Source organism: Heloderma suspectum, chromosome 8, assembly GCF_057233095.1.
Source record: "Heloderma suspectum isolate Gila_16-S chromosome 8, 16-S_ref, whole genome shotgun sequence".
In the NCBI taxonomy this organism is placed as follows: Eukaryota; Metazoa; Chordata; class Lepidosauria; order Squamata; family Helodermatidae; genus Heloderma; species Heloderma suspectum.
Window position 1 is genome coordinate 23756364 of NC_139465.1, and position 25774 is coordinate 23782137.

General features: G+C 42.2%; 1 protein-coding gene across 2 annotated transcripts in view; it reads left to right on the forward strand.

The window, feature by feature from the left end:
• The first annotated feature begins 2232 nt into the window (after positions 1–2232).
• The window catches only part of TDRD12 (tudor domain containing 12), a 60317-nt gene continuing 36775 nt past the window's right edge, over positions 2233–25774 (forward strand). The window contains exons 1-15 of one of the 2 annotated variants that reach the window (XM_084813091.1): positions 5456–5563; positions 5962–6048; positions 6161–6322; positions 6715–6851; positions 7474–7593; positions 9588–9643; positions 12216–12301; positions 14322–14511; positions 16129–16211; positions 18392–18465; positions 19057–19128; positions 20567–20627; positions 21160–21264; positions 22517–22699; positions 23603–23759. In XM_084813091.1, coding sequence (XP_084669217.1) covers positions 6025–6048; positions 6161–6322; positions 6715–6851; positions 7474–7593; positions 9588–9643; positions 12216–12301; positions 14322–14511; positions 16129–16211; positions 18392–18465; positions 19057–19128; positions 20567–20627; positions 21160–21264; positions 22517–22699; positions 23603–23759 — 1510 coding nt within the window. In that variant the 5' untranslated portion in view covers positions 5456–5563; positions 5962–6024. Of the gene's footprint in view, positions 2333–5455; positions 5564–5961; positions 6049–6160; positions 6323–6714; positions 6852–7473; positions 7594–9587; positions 9644–12215; positions 12302–14321; positions 14512–16128; positions 16212–18391; positions 18466–19056; positions 19129–20566; positions 20628–21159; positions 21265–22516; positions 22700–23602; positions 23760–25774 lie in introns of those variants that run through there. The other variant, XM_084813092.1, reaches the window with a different exon arrangement.

The window sequence follows — 25774 nt, forward strand, 5'->3', positions numbered from 1 at the left end:
ATGCCTGCCAAGTTTCAGGTATCTTAGGTTTCATGGTCTTGGAGCTATGATGTTGATGGAGAAACAGACACACATCCTCTTATTCTAATTTTTTTTTAATTTGCCCACCCCGCCATTAGTTGATTGTAGCCCTGAAGTGGCTTAATATAATAAAGTCTTGTAATAAAGCAGGGTTAACTTACCCACTTTCATTCCAGAGGAGAACACACAGTGTCCTGCTGTTAAAGACTTAACAGATTTACTTTCAGAGGGGTAGCCATGTTAGGCTGTTGCAGCCCAGAGTCTTGAGGCACCTTAAGGCAGGAGTCCCCAACCCTTTTGGACCCGTGGGGACTTTGGGGAATTTGAGAAATTGCTGTGGGCACCACCACAAAATGGCTCCCACAAAGGATGTGGCTAGTCACATACTGGCTGCCATGGGGGCCTGGCAAGTCAAAGGTGAGCTAAAGAGGTGGGTGTGGGGGAAAGAAATAGTAAGGCTAGAGGCTGTGAGGGAGGGGGAAATAGCAAGGCAAGGGTAGAGAAAGAGCAAGTCTAGAGGCCAGGGGCAAGAAACAGTGAGTTAAAGAGGTGTGGAGAATAGAAATAGCAAGACTAGAACAGGACAGGAAGAAGATGGGCCTAACATTTTCCAAGGTTTTTATTTAAAAAAATTTTTTTTTGAAGAGGTAGGGAGTGAACAGCTTCGTGGGGGCCTTTGGAGGTCCCGGGGGATGCCACGTTGGAGACCCCTGCTTTAAAGACTATCAAATTTATTTCAGCATAGGTTTTTGTGGACTGAAGTTCACTTCATCAGATGTATGGAGTGTTACCTGATTTACTATGGCATAAACCTTTGTGAATTAGAATCCATGGCCTTTCAGCCACACTGTTTAGATTTTTGCTCCTCTGTATTGGTGAGTGTATATACAATCTGCCAATTGAGGACAAGTGATGGAGTGAGATCTAGTCCACAAAAGTATGCCACAAAATAAGGGTGTGATCCTATGCGTGTTTAGACAAAAAAAGACCTACAGGCTGGCTGGGAAATGCTGGGAGTTGTAGATTTTTTTTTCTGTCTAAACATGAATACGATTGTACCATAAATCTGTTAGTCTTTACACAGGACTCCTGGTTGTTTCTGCTGTCCCTCTGCAATTAAACTGGGCTAGTTAACGCTGCTTTGCCTCAACACTTCATTGTTTTAACCCACTTTAACTGCACAATCCTATAATATCCATATCTACTTAGAAATGAGAGGGTTTATTAAATCGGACCTAAAGCTGCAATCCTATGGAAACACTCAGGGAGCATGCTGAATTCAATACAGTGGGACTTACATTTGAGTAAACACCCCAGATTGAGCAGCAAGTCTACAATCCTATGAACATTTACTGAAATGTTCCATTGAAATCACTGCGACTTACTTCTGAGTAAGCACTGGGCTACACATGGCCCCTCTAACTGGCCTTAAACAGGGAGGCGGAACAGAGTCAGCCTGAAGTGGCCCCCTTTTCAGGCCCAGTGTGCTGCCTAGAGGTCCCGCATGCTCATAGAGACAACAGTGTTGGAGCCAGCTTTAGTCATGCTTAGAGCAGACCAACTTTACCTAACCTGGGGCCCTCCAAGTGCCTTGGACTACAACTCCCACAATCCCCAGCCAGGGGGGGATTGCGGGAGCTGTAGTCCAAGGCATCTGGACGGCTCCAGGTTGGGCAAGGCTGGAGCAGACCAATACAGTTAGTTATGACTTATTTAACCCATCGAAATCAAGGCATCTGAAGGGCACCTGGGGCTCCCATCATCCCATGAAATCAGTGGATGTAGCCCAGATGCCTCGGACGACAATGGGTTTACACTCCAGTCCCTCCAGACGCCTTGGACCGCAGCTCCCATAATCCTACGAAATCGGTGGGTTTGCACTTTAGTCCAGAAGTCTTGGACTACAAGTCCCATCACCCCATGAAATCGGTGGGTTTGCACTCTGGTTCTAAACCTGGACCCCGCCTAGACGACGCTACGGCACTGGCGCGTAGGGGGTTAAATGTGATGGCTGCGCAGGCGCCGCCCGCTCCTCAATCTCTCTCTCCCCCCTCCCCCACGCCCGCCCTCTACCCGTGTGAGGGAGCCGTTGCGGTGGGTGGTTCCTAACGGCGCTGGAACAGAAAAGACAGGTGGGCGCTGAGCATGCGTAGAGAGGCGGCGAGGCATCCATAGGCGCCACCAGTACGAACCACGCGCACGAGGGGGCGGGGCGGCGAGGCGAGTCGCCGTTAGGCGCGCAGAGGAAGGCGGGGGCGGTCGCCCGCGGTTTGAATCGAGCGGGGAAATGGTGGCTGAGGAGAGCTGTTAGGTGGGCATTTCCATCCTAGGTGGAAAAATTCTACCGTAGGACGATAACACCCCACCTCATCGGCCCCAAGCGGACCTGTCTGTTCGCCCCCGCCCCAACACCACCACCACCACCCCCCCCAAGCCAGCAAGCCAGTGCCGAGTTTGAAATACCTCGCGCGGGTCCCTCTTTCTCCTCGCTCCTTTCCCTTGGGTGGGCCGAGACGGAGGAGAGCCCTGCAGGGTGTCTCCAACAGGCGCTTTGGGGTAAGAGACGGGATTTCCGCAGGCCTTGTTTGTCGTGTAGGGTAGGGAGACCAGCTGCACCGGCTGAAGGAACTCCCGCTGCGCCTTAGGAAACTGCTCTTGTTCCAGGTCAGGCTATTTCTCCATTTGGGCCAGTACTTGTTAGTTTATTGCATTTGTACTCCAGGGACAGGGTTCGTGTTTCTTCCTCACCCAGTTTATCTTTACAATAACCCTGTGAGGTGGTCACGCTGAGAGCGTGCCTGGGCCAAGGTTGAGTGTTCGGGGAGTTTAACCTGGGTTTCCATTGTTTTAAATTGACATTATACCCCGGTGGTACTGCCAACACTGACTGGCAGTGGCTCTCCGGCAGACGTCTTCCCCATCAACTGCTACCTGACCTTTTCTTTTAGAACTAAAAATGCCAGGGATCAAACCTGAGGCCTTCACATGCAAGGCATGTGTTCCGCCGCTGAGCTGTGGGGCCCTCCCTAAACACAGGAGCCCTGTTGTCCGTTGCATTTGATAATTCCCTTTTGCTCCTTTTAGAAAGCACTTAAAAACCCCAAACAGCAAAAAGAAAATGGCTATTGTGATGCCATTGGAGCAACCCACCAAAGATCAGGATGTGACCCACTTGTGGTGTGCTGCTTCACCATTCTCGGGTCTAGAAATAGTATTCAGCTTTCTCCAGGTGGGGCATTCTTTAGATCTGGAGAAATACTCCTCTTGGTTGTCAAAAGCAACACCAAAATGAGGGGTTTCTCTTCAGCTCCCAGAGTAGCCCTGTCTGGTTAGCTGTTGCGACACTGTTGAAAGTTACTTTAGCGGCGTACTAGTTTTGAGGGAAGAGGCAGCATTTTAGGTAGGGATTTGGGCTGTGTGCTTTTGTTGTGCCCTGACCCAAAACCGAAGAAAAAGAGCATTCCTGAGGAAATGGCGTTTTCTCTCCTGGCTTGGCTTCCTGGGCTTGGCAACCCCCCCCCCCCTCAAAGCAGGAGAGCAATTGGCACTGAAGTGAGGGAGGTGGGCGAGTGCAACGATTTTGGTCTGCTTCTCTCTTGCCTTCCAGCATATTGGTCTAGAGAGAGGCAAACAGGGTGCTCAGCCACAGCAACCCATTCTTTTTGACATTTGGTCAGACCCCATGGTAGTCTGCAGCACCTTATGTTAGGTAGACACCATTTTAAGTGTTGTAGGGGAAACAAACAACAGCAGGCACTGTTCTCGTTCACTAACCTGGCTACCTTCAGTGCCAATTAGTTGATGGTTTCTTGACTTCAGCTCAGTGGTCAACTAATGGGAGTGGAATGCTGCCCCACTCCCAAAATTGTGTTTGAGAATTAATAGGATCCCAGAGAATGGAGATGAACCTGAAGTGGCTCAGTAATGTTTCCAGAGGGACAGTAACAGTTCCAGGACTTGGATCTCAGTGGCTCACACAAATTATTCACAAATTTGTCTCCAAAAATGTTTCTAACATAGAAGGTTTCCTCTCTTTACTCCTCAGGGCATTTATTAAGGTTTTCATAGTCTTTATGGCATACTTGGTCTGCAAGAAATGAGTAATTTCCATGCCCATTTGTTGTCCTCCTTAGGTCTTATCTAGGGAAAAAGATGAACATTCAGACTTGCCTTGCCTGTCTAAGAGACAACTACTGCTTTTAAAGAATAACTTTTCCCCATGCATAGGGTTAGAAATGTTGGACTCATTATATGATGTTAGTGATGACACTATCTGAGATTAAGATACAGACCTGAATTTTGGGCACAGGTCAATCACTAGGCGTTAAGGTTTCCTGATGAGTATATTACTCTAGATTCCACATAGCTATTTTCTTCCAGCTTGGGATTGCAGATTGAGGCCATAGAGGACATTGGGTATCACTGGTGCCTGTTAGCAACCAAGCTCAACATAGCGATATACATGAGAGCTATGGAATGAAGACCTTATGCTTGATATCAACCTTTTTAACTAAAGAACCTGCCTTTGGGAGTGAGTTCCTTAGAACATCTGATCTTCGAACCATGGTTTGTTGTTATGAGATTTCACCATCAGGAAGGTTGGGCTTGTGCACTCCTCAGTCCCTCCTCCACGCACAAGATGAGTTTAAAGCTTCTAGTCATGATTTTGAACAAACCACGATTTTCTGTTTCATCTAAATACAGGAAACTAGTTTCTTCTAATCAGAGTTAATTCAAACAAACTAGGATCAAACTGTGGTTTTAGATCTTGGTTTGTTAGCTGTGATTAGAACAAACCATAGTTTCCTGTATTTGGACATAGCAGGTAACCATGGTTTGTTCAAAACTGCAAAGAAGCTTTAAACTTCCTCCCTTTATACATGAAGGGGAGGGGGAAGTGCACAAGCCTGGGGCTCGTGCCTGCCCATCCTCATAATGCTAAAACATGGCTTAGTGTTGCACCTGAACTTGATCTGTGTATAGCTTGTACCCAGTGTTCTAGGTATAAGATAGTTGCTGGGGTTCAAATATCATTGTCCAGAAGCAAGCAGAGGCTTCTGTTTACATTTTGTTGTGGGTGATTTAAAGCTGCAGTTCTATTCACACTTAGAAGTAAGTCCTATTGAACTTGCCATAACTGACTTGCAAGAAAACATGCATGTTGTGGGCAGTAATAAACAGATGCAAAAGATAATTGTAAAAGCTGTGCCAGTTGCACGTTTTGAACTGAGTTCGTTAGGGTAACAGTTCAGATGAACACACAAGGAACATCCTAGTTCAGCCATATATGTAGGAGCTAGCTACTGTCTCTGCATGTGGCCATCTTCACATTTCCTCCATTTTTTAACCTCTTGCTTATTTGACTATTGTTGCCTCGTCATATCTGTTATATACACTGTAATCCAGCCCCCCAAATATTATCTTTTCGAGCTAGGAGCAGCAGTATGGTTTAGGAAGCAGCTTGTCTCTAGCTGGGAATGACTGCTCTTGTTTCTCCTGCAAACCAGATCTACAGTGCAATCTTATCCATCTTTACTCAGAAGTAAGTCCCACTTTGTTCAATGGTGCGCACTCCCTGTAAGTGTTCAGAATTGCAGCCTCACTCTTCAGTAGTTCAGCAGGGACCTTGCTTAATTGCAGATAGCTGATTTGAGCTTTCTATCTAACACTGACAATATGCTTTTTTATTCATTCATTCTGACCTGGAGGTTCTGTGATTACCTCAACAGAAGAAATCATAACCGAAGAACAGGCAGCAGTTGCTGGAGTAATTCTCTTGCCTGGTTCTCTTATAACTTTGTCAAATTATATTGAAAACCTATTCCTGAAATGTATAAACTGGGTTGTGGCCTGGTTGTTTCAATTTCAAAAGTACACTATAAAGAATTGTTTTATTTTGTGAAAGCAGTTTACAGATTTGTTGATTTGTTGCCTTTTCAGAGGTGTGTATATAAAGCTTGTGATTCTCTTCGGCATAGATGAAAAGGTCATTGGAGGGAAAAAATGATTGAAGTCTTTATATTGAAGGTATCGTGATTTTTTAAAAGCTGTTGTGGATTTACAGGACACATTTTGTGCATATATAGTGACTCTTACAATCTTTTAATAAAAGTTTAATTATGGCTTGCTTATTGATTAGATTGAAAATCCAGACTGCTTTTGGGTCTGCATAAAAGGAGGTGGAAAGTTTGTAGATAACGAAATGGAATATCAAAAACTTCAGTCTGAAATGAATCTGTTCTATAACAAATCTTTCAGATGTGTGGACGAAGTCAAGCCATCGGTATTAGAAGAGGGGCAGGTAATTTTGTATGCTTGATTTGTTCGATATGGAGCTGAAACAGGGAAAATGGTTAATTTTGGGATATTAGTATTTTGTTTTTCATTCAGATAGAAAATGTACTGTACTGCTTCTTAGGCTTAACAGGAAACATGGAAATAGATGGTGGAACATTGTAATAGATAGTCATTTCTGGACAATATTTTTAATCAGTTCAAATACCTATAGAAGTATTTGGATAGAAATGATGCCATATTCTGTCTCCTTCTTGCACTGCATGAAATATGAAGCTCATATATGAATTTTTCACCTGTAAGCTTGTCTTGCATTCCACTAATTACATGTTTATCATGCATGACCCAATGTAATTTGTATACAATTAAAAATTTACAAGTCACATGTTCCTCTTTCAGGTTTGTACTGTTTATTGTCGGGAACTGAAATCCTGGTGCAGAGCTGTTGTTAAATCTATTGTATCATGTACAGACTATTACCTTGCTGACTGTTTCCTTGTGGACTATGCCAAGAGTATTCCTGTGAAAACAGACAGGTATGTCTGAGTGAAATCAGAAGGAAAAGATTGCATTCAGCATAACTACTGGGATCCAAAAGTTATCAGTAAGGTTACCCCTATGTCCTACCATATGTACCCACCTAATCAGTGGCCTGGTTCGCATGCAACGACAATCCAAGGCTTTTAAAATCGCTGAGTTGTTGTGAACAAGCCAGTGTGCTAGTCACAACTGCTCAAGTGCTCCCACTTGGCTCCTACTACCAGTGGGAGCAGCTAAACAATCAGAGACGTCTGAACCCAGAGCTCAGACTTGTCTCTCCCTCGACAAGCCACAGTTGGAGTTTTTAAAACCGTGGGTTGTTGATGCATGCAAACGGGGCCAGTGTGTTCAGGTGATGGACTGATGTACGTTGATGGACTGATGTACATATGTGCAGTTGGAAGCTCCTACATTCAAATTTCAGCTTAGCCTACGACTTGCTGGATAGTTTTGGGCAAGTCACTGAAATGGGAATAATAATGGTCTAAGACATTGGGCTGTTAAGAACAAACAAGTGAGATCATGTTAAAATTTAGGGTTTATATTTTTCCTCTGAAGTATTTTGCAAAAGACTTTGAAGCTCAGTAAATCTGTGTTCTGAAATCTGTTTGTTTTCAGGATTTGTGTTGCCTTAGAATCATTTATGAGATTGCCTTACAGAGCGAAGAAGTTTAGGTTATACTGTACAAAACCAGTAACGCTGCGTGTTGACTATTATAGTGACAATGCAGAGATAGTGTAAGTATGGTTTGCAAGAGATTATGTATTGTATTCTGTAATATTTCGGTTTCTGTAGAACAAATCTTAGAAGTTGTCCTTTGGGTAACACTCCCCATAGCTAAAGGGAGGATTTTCTCTGCAAAATAGTTTCCAATCTGTGAAGTTGTTCCATTTGTATATTTGCCAGAGCACCGTACCAATTGCATAAATATCATGGGGTAGGCTTATTTTTCCTCTTCATTTTATATTCTATAACAGGGGTCCCCAGGGCGCAGACCAGTACCGGTCTGTGGCCTGTTAGGGACCGGGCGGCAGTAAGGGTGTGGGAACCCCCCCTTACCTTGGGTCTGCGGGGCGGGGAGGCAATCCATCCCTCCCCCCTGCCCTGGAATCCTCGCCAGCCCTGGCTGGCTCTGCTCCGTGGCGAGTCCACAGAGCTGCTGGCCGGCTCTGGCCCTGTTCTTTGTTGTAATAGCCTATTACTGCAAAGAACAGGGACATAAATGGCGTCTGCTATGCCGACGCCATTTGTGTCCTAGCGGCCAGAAGTCCTCCCCTGGCTGGCACCTTCGCAGCGAGTCCAGGGCCAGTGAGGATTCGGGGGGGGGGGGGACGGATCCCCCCCCCCCCTGGACCCAAGGTAAGGAGAGTTCCCACACCCCTACTGTGGCCTGGTCCCATCCCCCCCCCCCCCCCCAGTCCTTGGAAAAAATGTCTTCCACGGACCGGTCCCTGGTCCCAAAACGGTTGGGGACCGCTGCTCTGTAAGACATTGGGAAGTGAAGGGATTCTTCATAATTCTATAATAAAAGAGGATGTGTGTCTGTCCACACTATAGCACCAAGATTATGAAACCTAGGCACTTGAAATGCAGCATGCAGTTTTAGGTGACCGTAGGACTGTGTACCTCAGGGTTTTGTGTTTTAAAAACAACAGAGGGAGCAATCCTATGGCCACTAGTCAGCGGCTAGACAGCCATAGGATATGTCGGTTTCTGGGAACCAACCTCCCCCCCCCCCCCCCCGCATTGCCTCGCAGGCAGCTTGGAATGGCCTCACGCTCTGCGCTTGGAAGAGGAGCGCAGAGCGATGAAAACGGGGTGTTCTGGGGGGTGTTCTGGGGCGGGGAAGGCAGAAATGCCAGTACAACGCATCCTACGTGTTGTCCAATAGCCGTTTCCCCTGCTCCGCCTTCCCATGGCTAGACAGCCAAAATCAGCTGTCTAGCTGCAAATGCAGGGTGGCTGAATCACAGAGGGGACAATCCCCTCCGCGCTTCTCCTGCCCTGCATTGGATAGGCGGTCACCTCTGAGTTCGGGGGGGCTGCCTAGCCCCATAGGATTGCGCCCTTAATTAATGTTACTGTGTCCATGTAGTTGAAGCCTGCAATCTTCAGCCCCTAGGGTCAGACTTCCCTAACGAGCACATAGTTTAGCAGTCCATACATTTTGAAGTCAGGGGAGATTAGTAGGCTGAGGGACAGAGTTATATGCCTGCCCCCTCCCCCCTGCTGTGGGGCAATCGCCTCAGGCGAATGAAGTGAAGTGAGAGCCAGTGTGGTGTAGTGGCAAGAGTGTTGGACTGGGACTTGGGAGATCTGGGTTCTAGTCCCCACTCGGCCATGGAAGCTCACTGGGTGACTTTGGGCCAGTCACACACTCTCAGCCCAACCCACCTCACAGGGTTGTTGTTGTGAGGATAAAATGGAGAGGAGGAGGATAATGTAAGCCGCCTTGGGTTCCTTGCAAGAGGAAAAAAGGCGGGGTATAAATGCAATAAATAAATAAATAAGTGGACAGACTCTAGAGGTGCCAGCAGATGTGCCTTCACTGAAATGGAGCGGGCACAATCTTTCCAATGCTGACAGCTGTGTAAGTTTGCTTCACGTCTTTCCTGTATTAAACTAAGAGCTAGTCCAACCCATGCAAAGCTGAGTCCATTCGCTAGCGTTAAATATATTTTGTATATATTATGGTGCTGCTACCATGAAGTAATCATGTGCTTCTTTGTAGTCCTTCTAACCGCTGGGATATTGCAGCTATCCAATACTTTCAAAACCTCCTGAACGGTAAGGATAGTACACTGTACAATCTGAAATGTACAGGCAAGTGTGGGAAAAACTATAAAATCCATCTGGGAGGCTGGGTTAGAGGACTTGGATAACTATCTGAAGTAAAGAATATTGGTGAACTGAAAGTTCTAATTTTAGTATTAATTGGAATACCAGATAAGGGACATTAATTTATGAATAAAGATTAATATGTATTTGCTTAGACTTTTAAAAAGTGAATTGTTACAAAGTTCAAAGTACACTGGCTGTGAATGTTTTCAGCAGCAAGTAGCAGATCTGTTTGGATGTGACAGTGGGTCTGGGCAGTTACAGCCCTCTGACTGCCATTACTACTCTGTTACATTGGGCAGCTTGGGGCCAGGCAGCTGAGTGCGATGGGCGGATCCTAGAATTTGAAATCTGAGATTCAACTGCATTGTAATTGCCCACACACCATAGGCTTTCCTATGGTATCATAGGTGATACCTTATTGGCATGGATTTGTAGAGCATTCAAAGCCGTTCAGTGAAAAGGGACACAATCTGTTCTGCTTGTGGATGTGATTGTTATACACAGCGCTGGGTGGAAATACACTGTTCTGTCTTGGAAAGGAGACTTTTGCATGGGTATCCATGCGAGATGCAGCCTGTGAGCTTTTAGATAAGACCCTAGCAACTAACAATTTACATATGTGGAACATAACACGCATCCATTTCTAATATAGCTAGAGCAACAACTGATCCAATGCACTTGATTGTATTTATAATGAGTTTAGTTTTTCTAATTAGTTTAGTTTAGGTAGGAGCTTACACATACAGTGGTGAGAAAAAGTTTGTGAATCCTAATGATAATTATGGAAATTCCATTGTTTTACTATGATAGCCTTCATGAATCAAAACCAGTCCTTTTCTAAATACCTAATAGGGTTTATATTAACAAATTCTATTTCTTGTGAAATAAAACAGTGTATAAACTAGGCAATGAGTACTTAAGAGTCAGGGTATGTGCAAAAGTAAGCAAATGCCTAGCTGCATTAACTCTATTGAAGGGAATAATTAGAATCAGGTGTTTAAGTAGCTAGGCAGATCTTCAGGGGTGGGTTTGGAAGGCCCCACCCTATAAAAGGATCAGAATCTTTGTGAGTTTGGTCTTCACCATATGGTTGCGTAGAAGCACATCATGCCATGATCAAAAGACATCTCTGAAGACCTCAGAAAAGCAGTTGTTGCTGCTCGTCAGTTTTGAAAGGGTTACAAAACTATTCCTAAGGACTTGGGGCACCACCAATACACTGTCAGATAGGTAGTCTACAAATGGAGGAAGTTCAAGACCACAGTAATTCCACCCAGGAGCAGTCATCCTACCAAAACCTCTCCCAAGAACAAACTAACACGTCATCCAGAAAGTCAAAAAGAATCCCAGAGTAACATCCAAAGATCTACGGATCACTCTTGCCTTGGCTGAATGTGAATGTTCGTGACTCAGTGATCAGAAAAAGACTGAACAAGAATGGTGTTCGTAGGAGGATAGCCAGGAGGAAACCACTGCTCTCTAAAAAGAACATTGACACAACCATGAATTCTGCAGCATGTCAGAAGAGTCTAGAGAAAAATGTTAGGCCATCTGTCCATGAGCCGATGCTGAACAGAAAGTGGTTCATGCAACATGACAGTGATCCCAAACATACAAGCAGATCTACAAAATATTGGCTGCGGAAGACGGAAGTCCATGTTTTAGAATGGCCTAGTCAAAGTCTGGCTCTAAACCTCATCAAAATGTGGCAGAACCTGAAGCCAGCTGTTCATGCAAGGAAACCCTAGAATGTCACTCAGTTGAAGCAGTTTTGTAAGGAGAAATGGGCCAGAATTCCTCCAACCTGATGCGAGAGACTGACCAACAGTTTCAGAAAACACTTACTTGAAGTCATTGCTGCTCAAGGGGGTGCTACCAGGTACTGAATCTAAAGTTCACATACTTTTTCACTCATGGATATTGAATGTTGAATCAGTTGTGGATAAATAAATGTTGAAAAGCATCATGTTTGTGTGTCATTTGTTTAATCAGGTTATCTGTCGTTTTTATCTAGGTTTATGGGGTTAGATAAGGTTGGAAATATGTGACATTCCTAAAGGGTTCATGAACTTTTTCTCACCACTGGAGATTGTAAGCCTGATGGCAGGGCCTCTCTTTTTTATTGATTGAGCTTTGGGAGGCAATAACTGTCTGAAAATTGGGGTAAACATGCAGTAAATAAAAATAATAAATATCCATACTATGGTAACCTCCGAAACCAACCTTTTTCTGAGCCTCACCCATGATTGTTGCATGATTGTTGATCTAATAACATTTTCGGTTGGAAATATGTGACTTTCCTAAGGCGTTCACAAATTTTTTCTTGCCACTGTACATGTTTGTAGTTTGCATAAGTTAATACAAGCATTAACACCTATTAATTCTTTAGATACAATGTAGGAATTCAACCTTCGCAGTTACGTCACTGAAATTTCATCCATGAGACTTAATTGAGAAAGAACCAATGAAATATGCAGAAAGACGTAACTAATGGTCTATTTGTTTCTATTATTTATAGCAACCACTGAAGTGGAAGCCAAATTATGTGCTGTTGAGAACGACAGTTTTGATGTCTATCTTTATGTTACTATATTGGGTGAAAAGGTAAGCCAGGTCACATTTACAAATCTGCTTATATGCAGTATTTTAAAATGCATATGCAATTTGCTGGGGTGAGTGGCAGAGTCTATTCCTCTCTATTAGTGAGGAATAATACTCTTCCACCACAGCACTCGTTTTAGTAGTTTGAGTTTGCATCTGGTCATTAGCAATTGAATATATTGTGTTATATATTGTATATTATATATAGTGTTTCCTGTGGGCCAAACTTCACATGATGCAGGGCAGCCATATTTTTTTATATATCTGCCCCACTCACATCTAAAAGAGGGGTGGGGGTCTACTTCTCTATAACAAAAACACACAGATGAGCTGATCCTTCACCTGCCTTACCTCCCCATGATCCAAAAAGCAGTGTTCTACCTAGCTCAACTTATTTTGGATATAGAAACTGGACTAGGAGAAAAGTGCCTAAGTACCTGCAGCAACAAGAGCATGTGGAGATAAGGTGAGGGAGAGTTCAGCTCCCCTCATATACATTTCCCCCTTTGTCGTAAAAAAAGGGGGGATAGGAGCTGTTGTTGAAGTAGTAGTAGGTATAAGCATGTAGAGTAGTAACTGGCTTCCTTGTCAATAGAGGCTCATGCTCCAAGCCTCCTAAGGTTCAAACTTTATCAAAACAGAGAGGCAAAGGCTCAGTCAACAGAGACTAAAATCCTGTAAGCATGGGTGCATAGTCTAGGACCAGAGAATTTATAACAAGCGTTGATGCCCTTACAAAGAGGAACTATGGGGTACAGTATAGTTCCAGACTGTCCACATGTATATCCTAGCAAAAAGTGTCTGCTCTATTTAGCATGTGTCTCTTTCTACTGAAAAACAGATAACTATGCCTGTTCTTAGGCATAGAGTAGATGCTGCAGGGAACTGTCCTGCCAAGCGGCCCATGTTATACAGTATTGTTTGTGTAAACCATGATTAATTGAAGTTTGGGTATGTTCCTGAGTCACAGCATTAACTGAAAGGTTTCATTTCTAAAAACAGACAGGTTTCTTTCTCTGATAGCTGTTTTTGCTGAATCATTCATTGGGACCCTTTTTGCCCCAGGAATTTTGCTTTTAATTTTGCTGTACTGTTTAAATTAATGCCAGTCTTGGAATAGAATATTGCAAAATATCGGTCCTGGCCCATATATAACACATTTTAAGATTACATCAACATGGCAGGTAGTGAACAACATCCTTCTATGCTTAGCTTGCTCTTGAGAGGGAAGAAACATGGAAACCTAGAATATGTTTTCTAAGCTTTTTCAAGAATGGAATTTCCCATTTTAATGAGTTTCTGCCAAAATAAAATAAAATTCTATTAAATTACTGCATCGATGGTACCTCACTCGGGTGAAATCAAGTCATATCAGAAGTTCAGCATCCCCTAAATGTTGGCGAGGATATATTGAAATTGGTACCTACTTTTATATGTGGTGGCTTTGCCCCTCACTCAACCATTTCTGGAGTAATGCCTTCGAAGAGGTCGAAACGAATTCTCAACAAAAAATTGACCTCTCCCCTCAGTTAGCTCTGTTAGCCATTTTTGAAGGAAAATTTTAAAAAAACCCTTGCATATAAGGAACTTCTTACTTTCATGTGGGTGACTGCTAGAATGATAATAGCATCTTCATGGGGAAAAAACCATCAGCATCCCTTACTGTATGGAGAAATAAACTCTGGACTGTTGCATTGATGGAAAAGCTAACAAAACAGATCAAACAATATATAAACAATATAGAGTCATATATTGATAACTTCTATGGAATCTGGGAGACATCTATTAACTATTCTAATAGCAATAAAGGCATTACTTCACCTCCATCAACTCATGGAACATGCTGGAGAGATTTGTTAGGATAAGACTTTGAAAAAGAAGTTATGAAATATTTTCGTCAAACTCTGTATATACACTTACAATCAATCTACTGTGTCCCCTAATTAATTTGGGTTGATTTTGATTGCGTGTATCCGGTGACTGCTAAATTACCACATGCAAGAAAAAGAAATTTTCTTCATAGGTGTGTGTGAATGATGATCTCGTTGCAAAGAACTTTGCTTATTATGAGATGAGTGATAAAACATTTAGTACTGTGGAGGACCAAAGGAAAACAACATCAACTCTTGAGTCTGTTTCAGAGGAGATCAATCCTGCACTCGTTCTGTGGCCAATGTTGTTGCAAGCCAAAGAATCCAAGCCTTTTGAAACATGTAAGTATGGCCAATCTGTTTCTGAAATGAAGGAACAGCTGGTGGAAAGGTGTGAGAGGGGTCCGATCCACCTGCTGCTCTTCCCCCAGGCTGTCCATATATTTGCCTGGCTGGCCAACTGGTTGGCCACTGTGAACAGAATGCTGGACTAGATGGACCCTTGTTCTGATCCAGCATGGCTCTTCTTGTGTTCTTACGAGAGTGGAGGAAGAGATGAGAGGCAGAGCACAAGCACAGCACTCCCTGGGGCTCATTGCCATAGTGCCAAACTATGTGTGAATACAGTTATGCTTATACGAATGTGCAGCAGAATATACCTATTAGACTTGTATACAGCAGAAAATGCAAGTTAGTCGGTGACCTGGATATGGTGACTGAGTATGTTAATGCCTTACATTGGGATTGTTGTGCAATTCATTGCTGGCAGACAACCAAAAAGGGGGATGGGGAGACACTAAACTATGTTCTTCAACTTCCGAAAGCTTCCCTGCCTAGTTGCATAAAGGTGATTCATACCTGACAGGGCTACCGGGTGAGTAGCTATTTTGCAGTCCTGGTGTGCAAGCAAGCACAAATCATGGCTTCAGTCTTTGGACATTAAGGGGAACGGTTGCTTGCTGCTAAGTTAGGTTCCGAACTCCTAGATCATGGAGAATGGCTACTAGGCCCGATGGCTCTACACTACTTCCAGTATCAGAGGCAGTAAGCCTATGTACACTAGTTGCTGGGGAACACGGGCAGGAGGGTGCTGTTGCACTCCTGTCCTGCTTGTGGGTTACCCATCGACAACTGGTTGGCCACTATGAACAGAATGCTGGACTAGATGGACCCTTGTTCTGATCCAGCATGGCTCTTCTTGTGTTCTTACGAGAGTGGAGGAAGAGATGAGAGGCAGAGCACAAGCACAGCACTCCCTGGGGCTCATTGCCATAGTGCCAAACTGTGTGTGAAAACAACCATGCTTATACCAATATATAGCAGAATATACCTATTAGACTTGTTATACATCAGAAAATGCGAGTTAGTCAGTGACCTGGATATGGTGACTGAGTATTTTAATGCCTTACATTGGAATTGTTATGCAATAAGCAATTAATTGAATATACTAAATTCATCAAATAGATTTATCAGTACTTTGTTTTGGGAGAGGGGGTGAGAGAATAGTGTACAAATTAGAATTGTTATGTCTGGCTCCACCAGGAGCTACACATGACTAGTTCCATGCTCCCAAGGAAGCTCAGGATATGTTTTTGAACAGCTGCTCCAACCATTCTCAGCAAACTGCTTTTCAATGTACCCTCAGTTTGCAAAGTAATTCACCATGGCATGCTGTTCAAAACAAAAATAACAGGTATACCTATGAGTATACCTAAAATAACTCTCTGGATCCTAACGTACATGGTTCATGCATTCTAATTAAGTGTTGCATTAGAACTGGCCACAAAAATTAGGTGTCATTCCTGTGGAATCCTTAAAATAATTGTATCCAGTTCTGGAACACATCCTGTATGAGGTATGGTATATTCAGGTCACTGACTTACGTTGAGATGATCTGGAGATGTACTTACAAAGACCTTTAATGAAAATGGTCACGCTTCACCTGGGTATTTGTTTTAGCTGCTGCTACTTCTAACAACTTTAAGAAAATAGCATTCAGGAACTTAAAGGAAACTGCCTCACATAACAGAATAAGTGAATCTGTAAGTACATTTTTCACAAGATATTGAAATGGTACATTTTGTAAAAGCCTTAAGATAACCAGGGCCTGTACTGTGTTCAGCGAGACAGAACTGACCTTAAAAGGGCAGAAAAGTTTCAGTTATTTAGGGTGCAATCCTATTCAGATAGGCGGCTGCCTCCAAACTCAGAGGTGGCCGCTTATCCAATGCAGGGCAGGAGAAGCACAGAGGGGATCGTTCCCTCTGCGTTTCTCCTGCCCTGTATTTTCTGCTAGACAGCTGATTGTCGCTGTCTAGCTGCAGGAGGACAGAGCGGGGGAGGAGGCTGCTGTACGACACATTGGATGTATTGTACAGGCATTTCCGCCTGTCCCGGAATGCCCCCCCAGACACACCCCTTTTCGGCCGCTCTGCAATCGCAGAGGACGGAGGCTCCGTAGAAGTTGGGGGAGGTTGGTTCTCCAGGAACCGACCTTGGAGCATGGGCTCCGAGGTTGGTTCCCAGAAAATCAGGTATCCTATGGCTGTGTAGCCACTGTCTAGCAGCCATAGGATTGCTCCCTTAGTCTATTATACTCCTAACCACCACTGTGGGCACCATCTGGGTTGTCTGCCCTGTGCACCTAACTGTCTCTGAGCAGATACTTGGCTTTGCATGTCCCTTTTTATTTCTGTCTAAAGTAGGGATAGGGAACAAGTGGGCCACATGTAGCCCCTGCCACCCCCTCCCATTTTCAAGGAGTTGTTGTTTTTACAAAAAATGTCATCCATAGACACTTCATAGCACCAAAAGTTGCATCTTCGCTTGAAAGCAAGCTAAATGTAGCCATTGTAGCACTCCGTAGTGCAACGGAGCAGTTTGCCGCTGAATGGTGTTGCCAATCTCTTTTGCTTTGCTTTGTTTTGGGGGGTGCCCCATGGACTACAGCCAATGGGGGGGATCCAGGGAGTGAAAACAGTCCTGGGATTTCCCAGAGTTGCTCACGCCTGGTCTAAAGCTACAGAAATAACCCACAATAAAGAGTGCCATAGAAAGGTTTCTATAAATTCAAACCACGTACATAAGTGTTGAACAGAGACTTTGGCAAGACAGAAAAAAACCCTTTTATTTTACTGGCAGTGCCAACTCAACATTACTATCTCCAGTCTCTGAGAAGACATCAACTGCATATAGCCTTAGCATACGGTCAACTATTGTACTGACATTCATACCAGTCTCAGACAATATGCAGATGGTAACTTTACAGAGACTGCAGGTATTATAGAGCTGTCATTGCCTACTCTGCATATTTTTTTCTGTCCCATCATGGTTTCATGTTTTATAACTATTCAAGTAGCACCTAAGAACCGAAACTAGCTCCTAGCAGTACAATAAGCATAACTCCAGTGTACATGTGTACATATGTGAGTATTGTAGGCCATTATAGGGTGGTGCCATGATACCACTGTTGACTGATAGTACACCTTTCAACATACCCCACCCCTCGCACATGCACACACAAACACGCATGCACCTGGAGCTGTTTTGAAAGTTGTTATAGTTATTGTGTACTACATCATGCTAAGGCTGCAATCTTACATACATCTGGGAGTAAGCACCATTCAACTTGATGTGACTTATTTTGGAGTATGCATTTATGAATTGTACGGCACATATGCATACCTGCTGTTATCGTGTAGCTCTGTTTAAAAACAACAAAGTGTGAGACTGTCCATTCCCACACAACAATTATTACCTATTTTAAAATCATTTTTTTCTGATGTATGTTCTCCTGTAGTACATAATATTGATTACTGCAAAATTGACAATCCAGCCGATGACAAATCAATATTAACACAACTGTATAGTTTTGTTTTTTAAAATTATGGAATTTCCATACAATTGTCTTGTTCTTAAAGCAGTTCAAATCCACTTCACAACTTCCTTAGCTGAGCTACATAGCTTTGTGAGTTACAGCTAGTGCCACAAGAGAGGACCCAAGTGGCAACCCAGTAAATCCCTTGTGAGTGTGTTGGGGGTGGGGAGGCAAAACAGCATCAGTGCTAGACATTCCCATGTTATATTGTGTTTCAAAGAAGTACAAACTGCTTTACTTTCCATTTTTGGTATTGTGGTGAAGTGGTTTCAGCCAGAAGCATAAAATGCAGTGCTTCCTAGATCATGAATAAGAAAATTGGGATATCTTTGTTTGCTCACTCAGGATGTAATGGTAGCCATTCCCACTTTGAAACAAGGCATAACAGTTTCTGTACAGGCAGACGGGCAGACAGACAGGTATGTGTTCAGTTTTTAACGTCTTTTGTTCCTATTTCCTTACACAGGCAAGAGACTGAACCAATTTCATTAAGCTAAACCCTCAAAAATGAAATTGTTGATTGCCTTAATATAACAAAATTAATCTGTTTTAATTTAACGTGCCTAATTTGTTCTCTTTCTCTCAGAAACATACTTAGGGATGTGATTTGTTTAAATATTTGTGAAGTTAGTGATGGTCTTATTCATGTTTACCATGTTTTTGTTCAGAAGGCATGATTACATTTTTCAGTTATTGTATGTATTATACTCCTGGCCAATTTAGTTCACTTTTGGTGTATCTTGCTTTATAATTGAGATGTGCTTTTCATTGTTCACACAGTGACTGGAATCCAAACAGCCTTGTTTATGAGTAGAAGATGCTTCTACCATTCCATTGCAGTGATATTCCAACCCCCCCCCCTTTCATTACAAGCTGCTTTTCAGGGGGCACAAGGGCTGCAGTATTAAGGAGCCCGCCAAAAATCCCTTCTGCATGCAGCCATTTAGATCGCAGCCACTATTTTTATGGACATGGCTAAGATTTTCTCATATAATTGCTTTTCATTCTAGTACCTTATGTAAGGAAACCAATAAAATACAGGAAATGGAGAAAGATCTTTATGAGAAGAATATTGGCATGAAGTAAGTCCTCTCTTGTGTTTGTCTTGAAGTTATGCAAATACTACAAGAATCTGTTAGCCAAGAAAAAGCAAAGTGCTGATTCTACAATGCTTATAAACTTCAAAGGTTTATAAGCATTTTAGAATTTTTAATTCAACATTACTAATTCAATATTACTACAATGTACTAATTTTTAAACTCTGGATAATTCCAGAGTTTAAGGATGTTGTATATATCACAGGTAAAAGGTAGAAAATGATTAATTACATCTGAAGTTGATACCCGAAATAGTTAATGCGAATTTCAAGAAATGTTAATGCAGTACATTCCACTTCAGGAAGACTCTCTTGTCTGGCCTATTACTTAGGGCCATTTTTAGCTAGCCTTAGTAAATGATCAAACTGTGGGGTTGTCAAAAGCTCCAACCCTCCCACAATAGCAAGGTTTTGATTATGATGGCATATCTTAAATTGTTTTTAAACTTTATATGTTCATGTTTTTATATTATGGTTTGGAATTTTTTTGTGATTCACCCAGAGAGCTTTGGCTATTAGGCAGTACACATATGAAATAAGCAAAATGAAATGAAGTACTGTGTTGAGCCTCTCTGAGTTTATGTACAGCAAGACTCCCCATCCTTCTCCCAAACCTGGAGAAGGCCAGAGGCTCTCTGATCTTGCACTGAAGACTCAGAAAGCAACAAGCTGTCTTGTTGTATGAAAGTATGCTTACTGTGGGATTTTTAAAGAATAACCAGGTGAAAGTACTGCTGTCCTGTATTCCAGATGATATTCTGTGGAGTTGACTTCCCAGTGAGGCAGTCATAACCTTTCTCATTAGCAGAAATTCAGCTTTATTTGAACGTATATTTATTTTTTTCAGTGTGTCACTGTGTATATTTTTAAAAAACTTGCGTATTGCTTTTTCATTAGAAGTAACATGAAGCAATGCACAATGGCTGAAAAGCTGTTAAATTTCTAGCATCATGGAACGATTCTTAGTTACATTGTTGAAGCAATCAATCTATAGAGAGAATGCCATATGTTGGGATCTTAATACAAGGACCTAAGCTTGCAGTAAATGGATAGTGTGAAACTGACCTGGTATCCAATTAGTGTTTAATTGCTAAATAGATATTCCGTCACAATGTCTATTTTATCAATTTCAAACAAACATTCTTATTAGATACAAATATGGTGTTGTACTTAAGAGTACTGGTGTTGGATTGGTGAGTCCCAGGTTCAAATTCTTGTTCAACCATAAAGCTCACTGACTGGTCCAGGGTCACCATTTTTCAACCTAACCCACCTCACATCACTGTTGTGAGGAGAAAGAACCATATATTTTGCCCTGAGCTCTCTGGGAGAAATTTCAGATGAAAATTTAATAAATAAAGGCTGAATAAATTGCCCTGTGGTAACAAACTTTGTGTTTGAAAAGTGAACTTTTATGTCTTCAGGCTTCTGCAGTTTTTAAATCCTGATCCTTTGAAAGTTGCTGATGTACAAGATGAGACCAAGGTATTCCAAGAAATTAACTACTTCATGTTTGTTTGTAAAAACTTCACTTTCTTGAACCATTGATTGTTTTAATATATAATTAGATGAGTGTAAATGTTCTACAACATTTTGTCTGAATAGCTTTCTGAATTGATAAATGTTTTACCTAAGGCTTCAGAAATTACAGCTCCCATTTACAAAGTTCTGGGTAATTCCAAAACTGTCAGTTTTCCTGGTAAAAAGGAGAGCTATTCATAGTAATGAAGCAATTTGGGGTTACATTTGAGTTGGATGATTGAAGGATGAATAGTTTAGTTTTTCCTAATTTTTTTTTTTTAGGAAATTAGTTTTTCCTAGTTTTTCAGAACTCTACTGGTACTCATGAAATTTCTTTTTAGTGCTTTCTTAAATCTGCATAGATTTGCTTTATGCTTATTCCTTAAAGAAAAATAAAATAAAAATGTAGAAAATATTTGCTGTGGGTAGAACTTTGAATGCAAGCCTTTATATGTACTGTCCCTTACAGTCTTCTGAGTGATATGTTTACTTATAGGAACTTCAACTGAATGTGAATGCGCACCTCCCTGTTGTTCTTAGTAATAAAATTGAACCATGCTCATCTCTTGAAACAGCACCATTGTTTCCAGCTCTGAAAAAGGTAATATTCCGTATACCATGTATAAAAGGAGGGCTCATATCTCTGATCGAATTCCTCGACAACTGCAGTTTTAAAAAATTAAATGCATGCTAAAGAAAAACTATACACATTCTTTTGCCATATTCAGCATTATAGTATCGCAGTAATTAATTGGGGCTCTTATACGTCCCACCACGATCCCCAGGTGCAGTAGCCCAAATAAGGATGTTGTTGTTGTTGTTAAGTCGTGTCCGACTCTTCATGACCCCATGGACCATAGCACTCCAGGCCTTCCTGTCCTCCACTGTCTCCCGGAGCGTGCTCAAGTTCATATTCATTGCATCAGTGATGCTATCTAGCCATCTCATCCTCTGCTGTCCCCTTCTCCTTTTGCCTTCAATCTTTCCCAACATCAGGGTCTTTTCCAGGGAGTTTTCTCTTTGCATTCGGTGGCCAAAATATTTGAGCTTCAGCTTCAGTATCTGTCCTTCCAATGAGCACTCAGGGTTGATTTCCTTGAGGATGGACTGATTTGACCTCCTTGCAGTCCAGGGGACTCGTAAGAGTCTTCTCCAGCACCACAGTTCGAAAGCATCAATTCTTCAGCACTCAGCCTTCCATATAGTCCAGCTCTCACAGCCATACATTACTACTGGGAAAACCATAGCTTTGATTATATGAACCTTTGTCGGCAAGGTGATAAGAATATTATTTATTAAGAATATTATTCTTAATAAATAAGAATATTAGCTTTATTCTAATCCTGTTTGTTTCAGTGTGAGTATTGTTTTAAACCAATAAAAATATTTATGGGCAACTGTTTTATTAAGATAATATTCAAAGCAGCTTACAACAGATTAAAAACTACAATCTAAACAAGACAGGCCACAGAAAAGACAAATAGTTAACATCTTAAACTTCAAAGTAGGGATGTCCACCAACTTGGTAGAAGCTTGTAGTTAATTCCATATCATTCATAAGTAATGTCTGCTTGCACTCTGTCCTAACCACAGCTGGTGCTGCTTTTCACCCCTTAATATTGTTTTATTGATTTCTTATATATAGAATGTTGAAAACTCCACATTGTCTGAACCACACATCAGCCAAAAATACCCAGCTTGTGTTCAGTGAACCCGTATGTACATAGAGCAGAACTCTGCATGGGTGGTGATTTCCTTGGAGTTTCTGCAGCAGCCACTTGCGCTGCTAAAGAATCAAGCTTAAGCAAATACTTAAATATTTAATCTAATAATTTATGTCTCTTTTCTGGTAGGAGCTTCTAAGGAATCAGTTCCTAGGTCCTAATCATATACAGTCTTATTCCTGGCCAGCGATAGCTCGTGGATGTGATTCAGTTATCATCTCTCCTGAAAATGACCCACTTTTATATCTTCCACCAATTATTACATTTTTGCAATCAAGAAGTTGCTACATATCTTTGCCAGCAAGAAATGGTGTAAGTAGAATATTCGGTTTATGTTCCAACACCTCCTAAATTTCAACAAGGTCTTGAGAAAATATAGGGGGTGTTTTAAGCAGTGAATATGTTGCTCTCTTTCTGTGGTTGTTTTTTGTTTGTTTGTTTGTTTTGTTTTGTTTTGTTTCTGTGTTTTCTGGAATGGCTAGTCCAGTCAATTGCCTGCCCAGATGATTACAGACACTTAACAGTAAACTTTTGAATGGTCCCAGCTCATATGAATAGCTGCAGCAATAGGACTCAAGATTAAGATTTTAAATCAAGTAAAGAGAACATAAATCTATCAATAGAAATATATCTCTAATTTTGTGGAACCAGACAAAGGCTGACATCCAACCTATGGGGAGAGGACTTCTGCTTGCGCAATTTGACTTCCTCTCCTCCCGATTTCAGCCCTCTGCATTTCCTAGAATCTCTTCCAGAGGGTCCCCCAACCCTCAGGAGCAGATGAGAGGGGGGCTGTAGGGGTGGAAGGGAATCCATTCTGTTGATGGTTGGACATCATTGGATCCCTTACCAATGTGCCCAGTCACAGGTCATCAGAGGGCTTGCTCCTGGTGGTTGTACATGGACCTATGGCCTGATTGGAGTCCACCAGGAGAAGAGCCTTCAACGTGGCAGCCCCCTTTCTTTGGAATTCCCTGCCCCTGGAAGTCAAGCAAGCACCAATACTACATTGCTTCCAGTGCCTCCTGAAAACATCACTGTTCCAGGAGGCATTCCTTAATTGATCCGTTACGGTTTTTATTGGCATTGTGTTTTTTAAACAAGTATAATTTTAATATGTTTTAATCTTTTTAGTCTTTTACTGTTTTATGCTTTGTGTTTACCTGATTTATACATTTCTCATCTTAGTATGATATATTTTATGTTTTTATTTAGCCAATAGCATTAATTGTATGCCCTGGACAGAAGAAAGCAGAACTGGTCTTTGAGTTTCTGGAAACTTATAGCCGTTGTTCCAGGCCTCTTCACCCAATATTGCTCTTGCTGGGAATGAATAAGGAAGAAATCAAGAGTGTAAGGATTCCAAGAGGATGTAAGGATAACTTGCTCACTTAGATTGAAAATAAGAATGAATGAACTTGTCTGGACCATAAGGACATACAAAATGCAGTATGTGGTATATGCAATATGTTGTGCAAAATACAAAATGCAGTATTTTATACCACTGTAGGTGATGTAAAATCATACAGTAATAGTCACATTCAAACTGTCTTTGAAAGGATAACCATGTAACTTCCCAGAGAGCTTTTGTCAGTATTAAATTATATAATTCTGTTTTTAAACCATGTATTAGAGTTTCAAAATTCTGTTAGGGCCTGCACAACGCATTGTTCCTTTTACTCTGCCTAATTCTGTTTTTATATTCCTTAATTACATCTGTGCCTTGTTCTTCCCAAAAAATTCGAAATGATTTGCAAGATGAAATAACAAAATATGTCTTTATATATCCGAACACTGGAAGGAGCAGTTACACACTAGACTACGGGTGGACAATTTCATCACCCCACCCCCGCTGGGCTACATGCACAGATGCCAAAAACTAAGGCAAAATAAAAACAAAATGGCATCTGGAGCTGCTACAGAGTAGGGAAAGGGTAAAACAAACATAGATTTGGGGGAGGGTCCCCCTGAATTTTGGGGTGGGGTTGGAAGGCACATTGCAAAATGCTACATGTTGCCCAGCCCTGCTGTAGACTATGGGAAGCAAGATGACACAGAATATAGCAAGGCTCTTCTTCTGCACAGATGCTGGCCACGTTTGCACATAACGCTGAGCCAGGATTTGTTTAGCCTAATTGTGGTTTGTTTGAACATCCCCAGGTGACAAACTTCATTTTGAACCCATGGTTTGTTTTTGGCTTAGGAACCTTTGCTTGCTTTAACCGTAGTTTGTTGTGTCCAAATCTGGAATCCTGACTTACTCCTAGTTTGTGTCAGTGCCCTGCCCCAGCTGCTCACCAAGCAACAGAGGCAAGAGTGACTAGAAAACAGACCTGCTCCACAAGCTAAGCAACTCTTCGAACCTTTCCCAAATTTGCCCTCATTCTCACCTGCCTGGGTTCACTGCTGCTTTGCAAGGAGAAGACTATTTTAAAGACATCTCTGCCTACCTCATTAACATTTGACCTTATCATATACATCTCCCCACTCATTATAGCAGCCTTCCCCAACCTGGAGCTCTCCAGATGTGGTGGACTATGCTGGCAAGGAATACTAGGAGTTGTAGTCCCAATACATCTGAAGGGCACCAGGTTGGAGAATGCTGTTTCATAGTCTGATGAGAAATGTTATTGCTTTCATCTGCTGTACTAATTAATGAACAGTAAATTTTCTCCATGAAAATAAATGCATGTTTATTGGATGAGTGGGCTCTGGTGAGCAGGGAAAGATTCACAATAGGTAGATATTGGGATTGATCAGCAGCAAGTTAAGTGTTGACTGCAGTGTTCTCCAGATGCATAGAAAAGTGTTAATGTTTTTTCCTTTGGTGGGTTAAAACATCTCCAGTTATAGGATGCACTTTGCATGGGCGAACTGCTGAATAGTTGGGTGCTAAATAAGAGAATGGCAGATATTTTAGGGTGGAGTAATGAATAAGGCAATCCCTGTGTTTGATATCCAGAAGGTGCATGGCGAGTAATTGGGTAAAACCTCCTTTACAGCGCTTTGCTGGAGGCTTGGAGGTACTGGTTGCTATTGAGGGGAAAGGTATAGGGTGTATTTCCCTCTGGTGTGTTTCAGTGTCAACAGGATAAATATGCACATCTCCCTTTGCCTCTGCTAATTAATCTATGTGGGCTGCTCCTTGTTTATTCGATCAGTTGCTTCCGACCCTTTGTGACTTCATGGACCAACCCACGCCAGAGCTTCCTGTTGGCTGTCGCCACCCCCAGCTCCCCCAAGGTTGAGTCCGTCACCTCCAGAATATCATCCATCCACCTTGCCCTTGGTCGGCCCCTCTTCCTTTTGCCTTCCACTTTCCCTAGCATCAGCATCTTCTCCAGGGTATCCTGTCTTCTCATTATGTGGCCAAAGTACTTCAGTTTT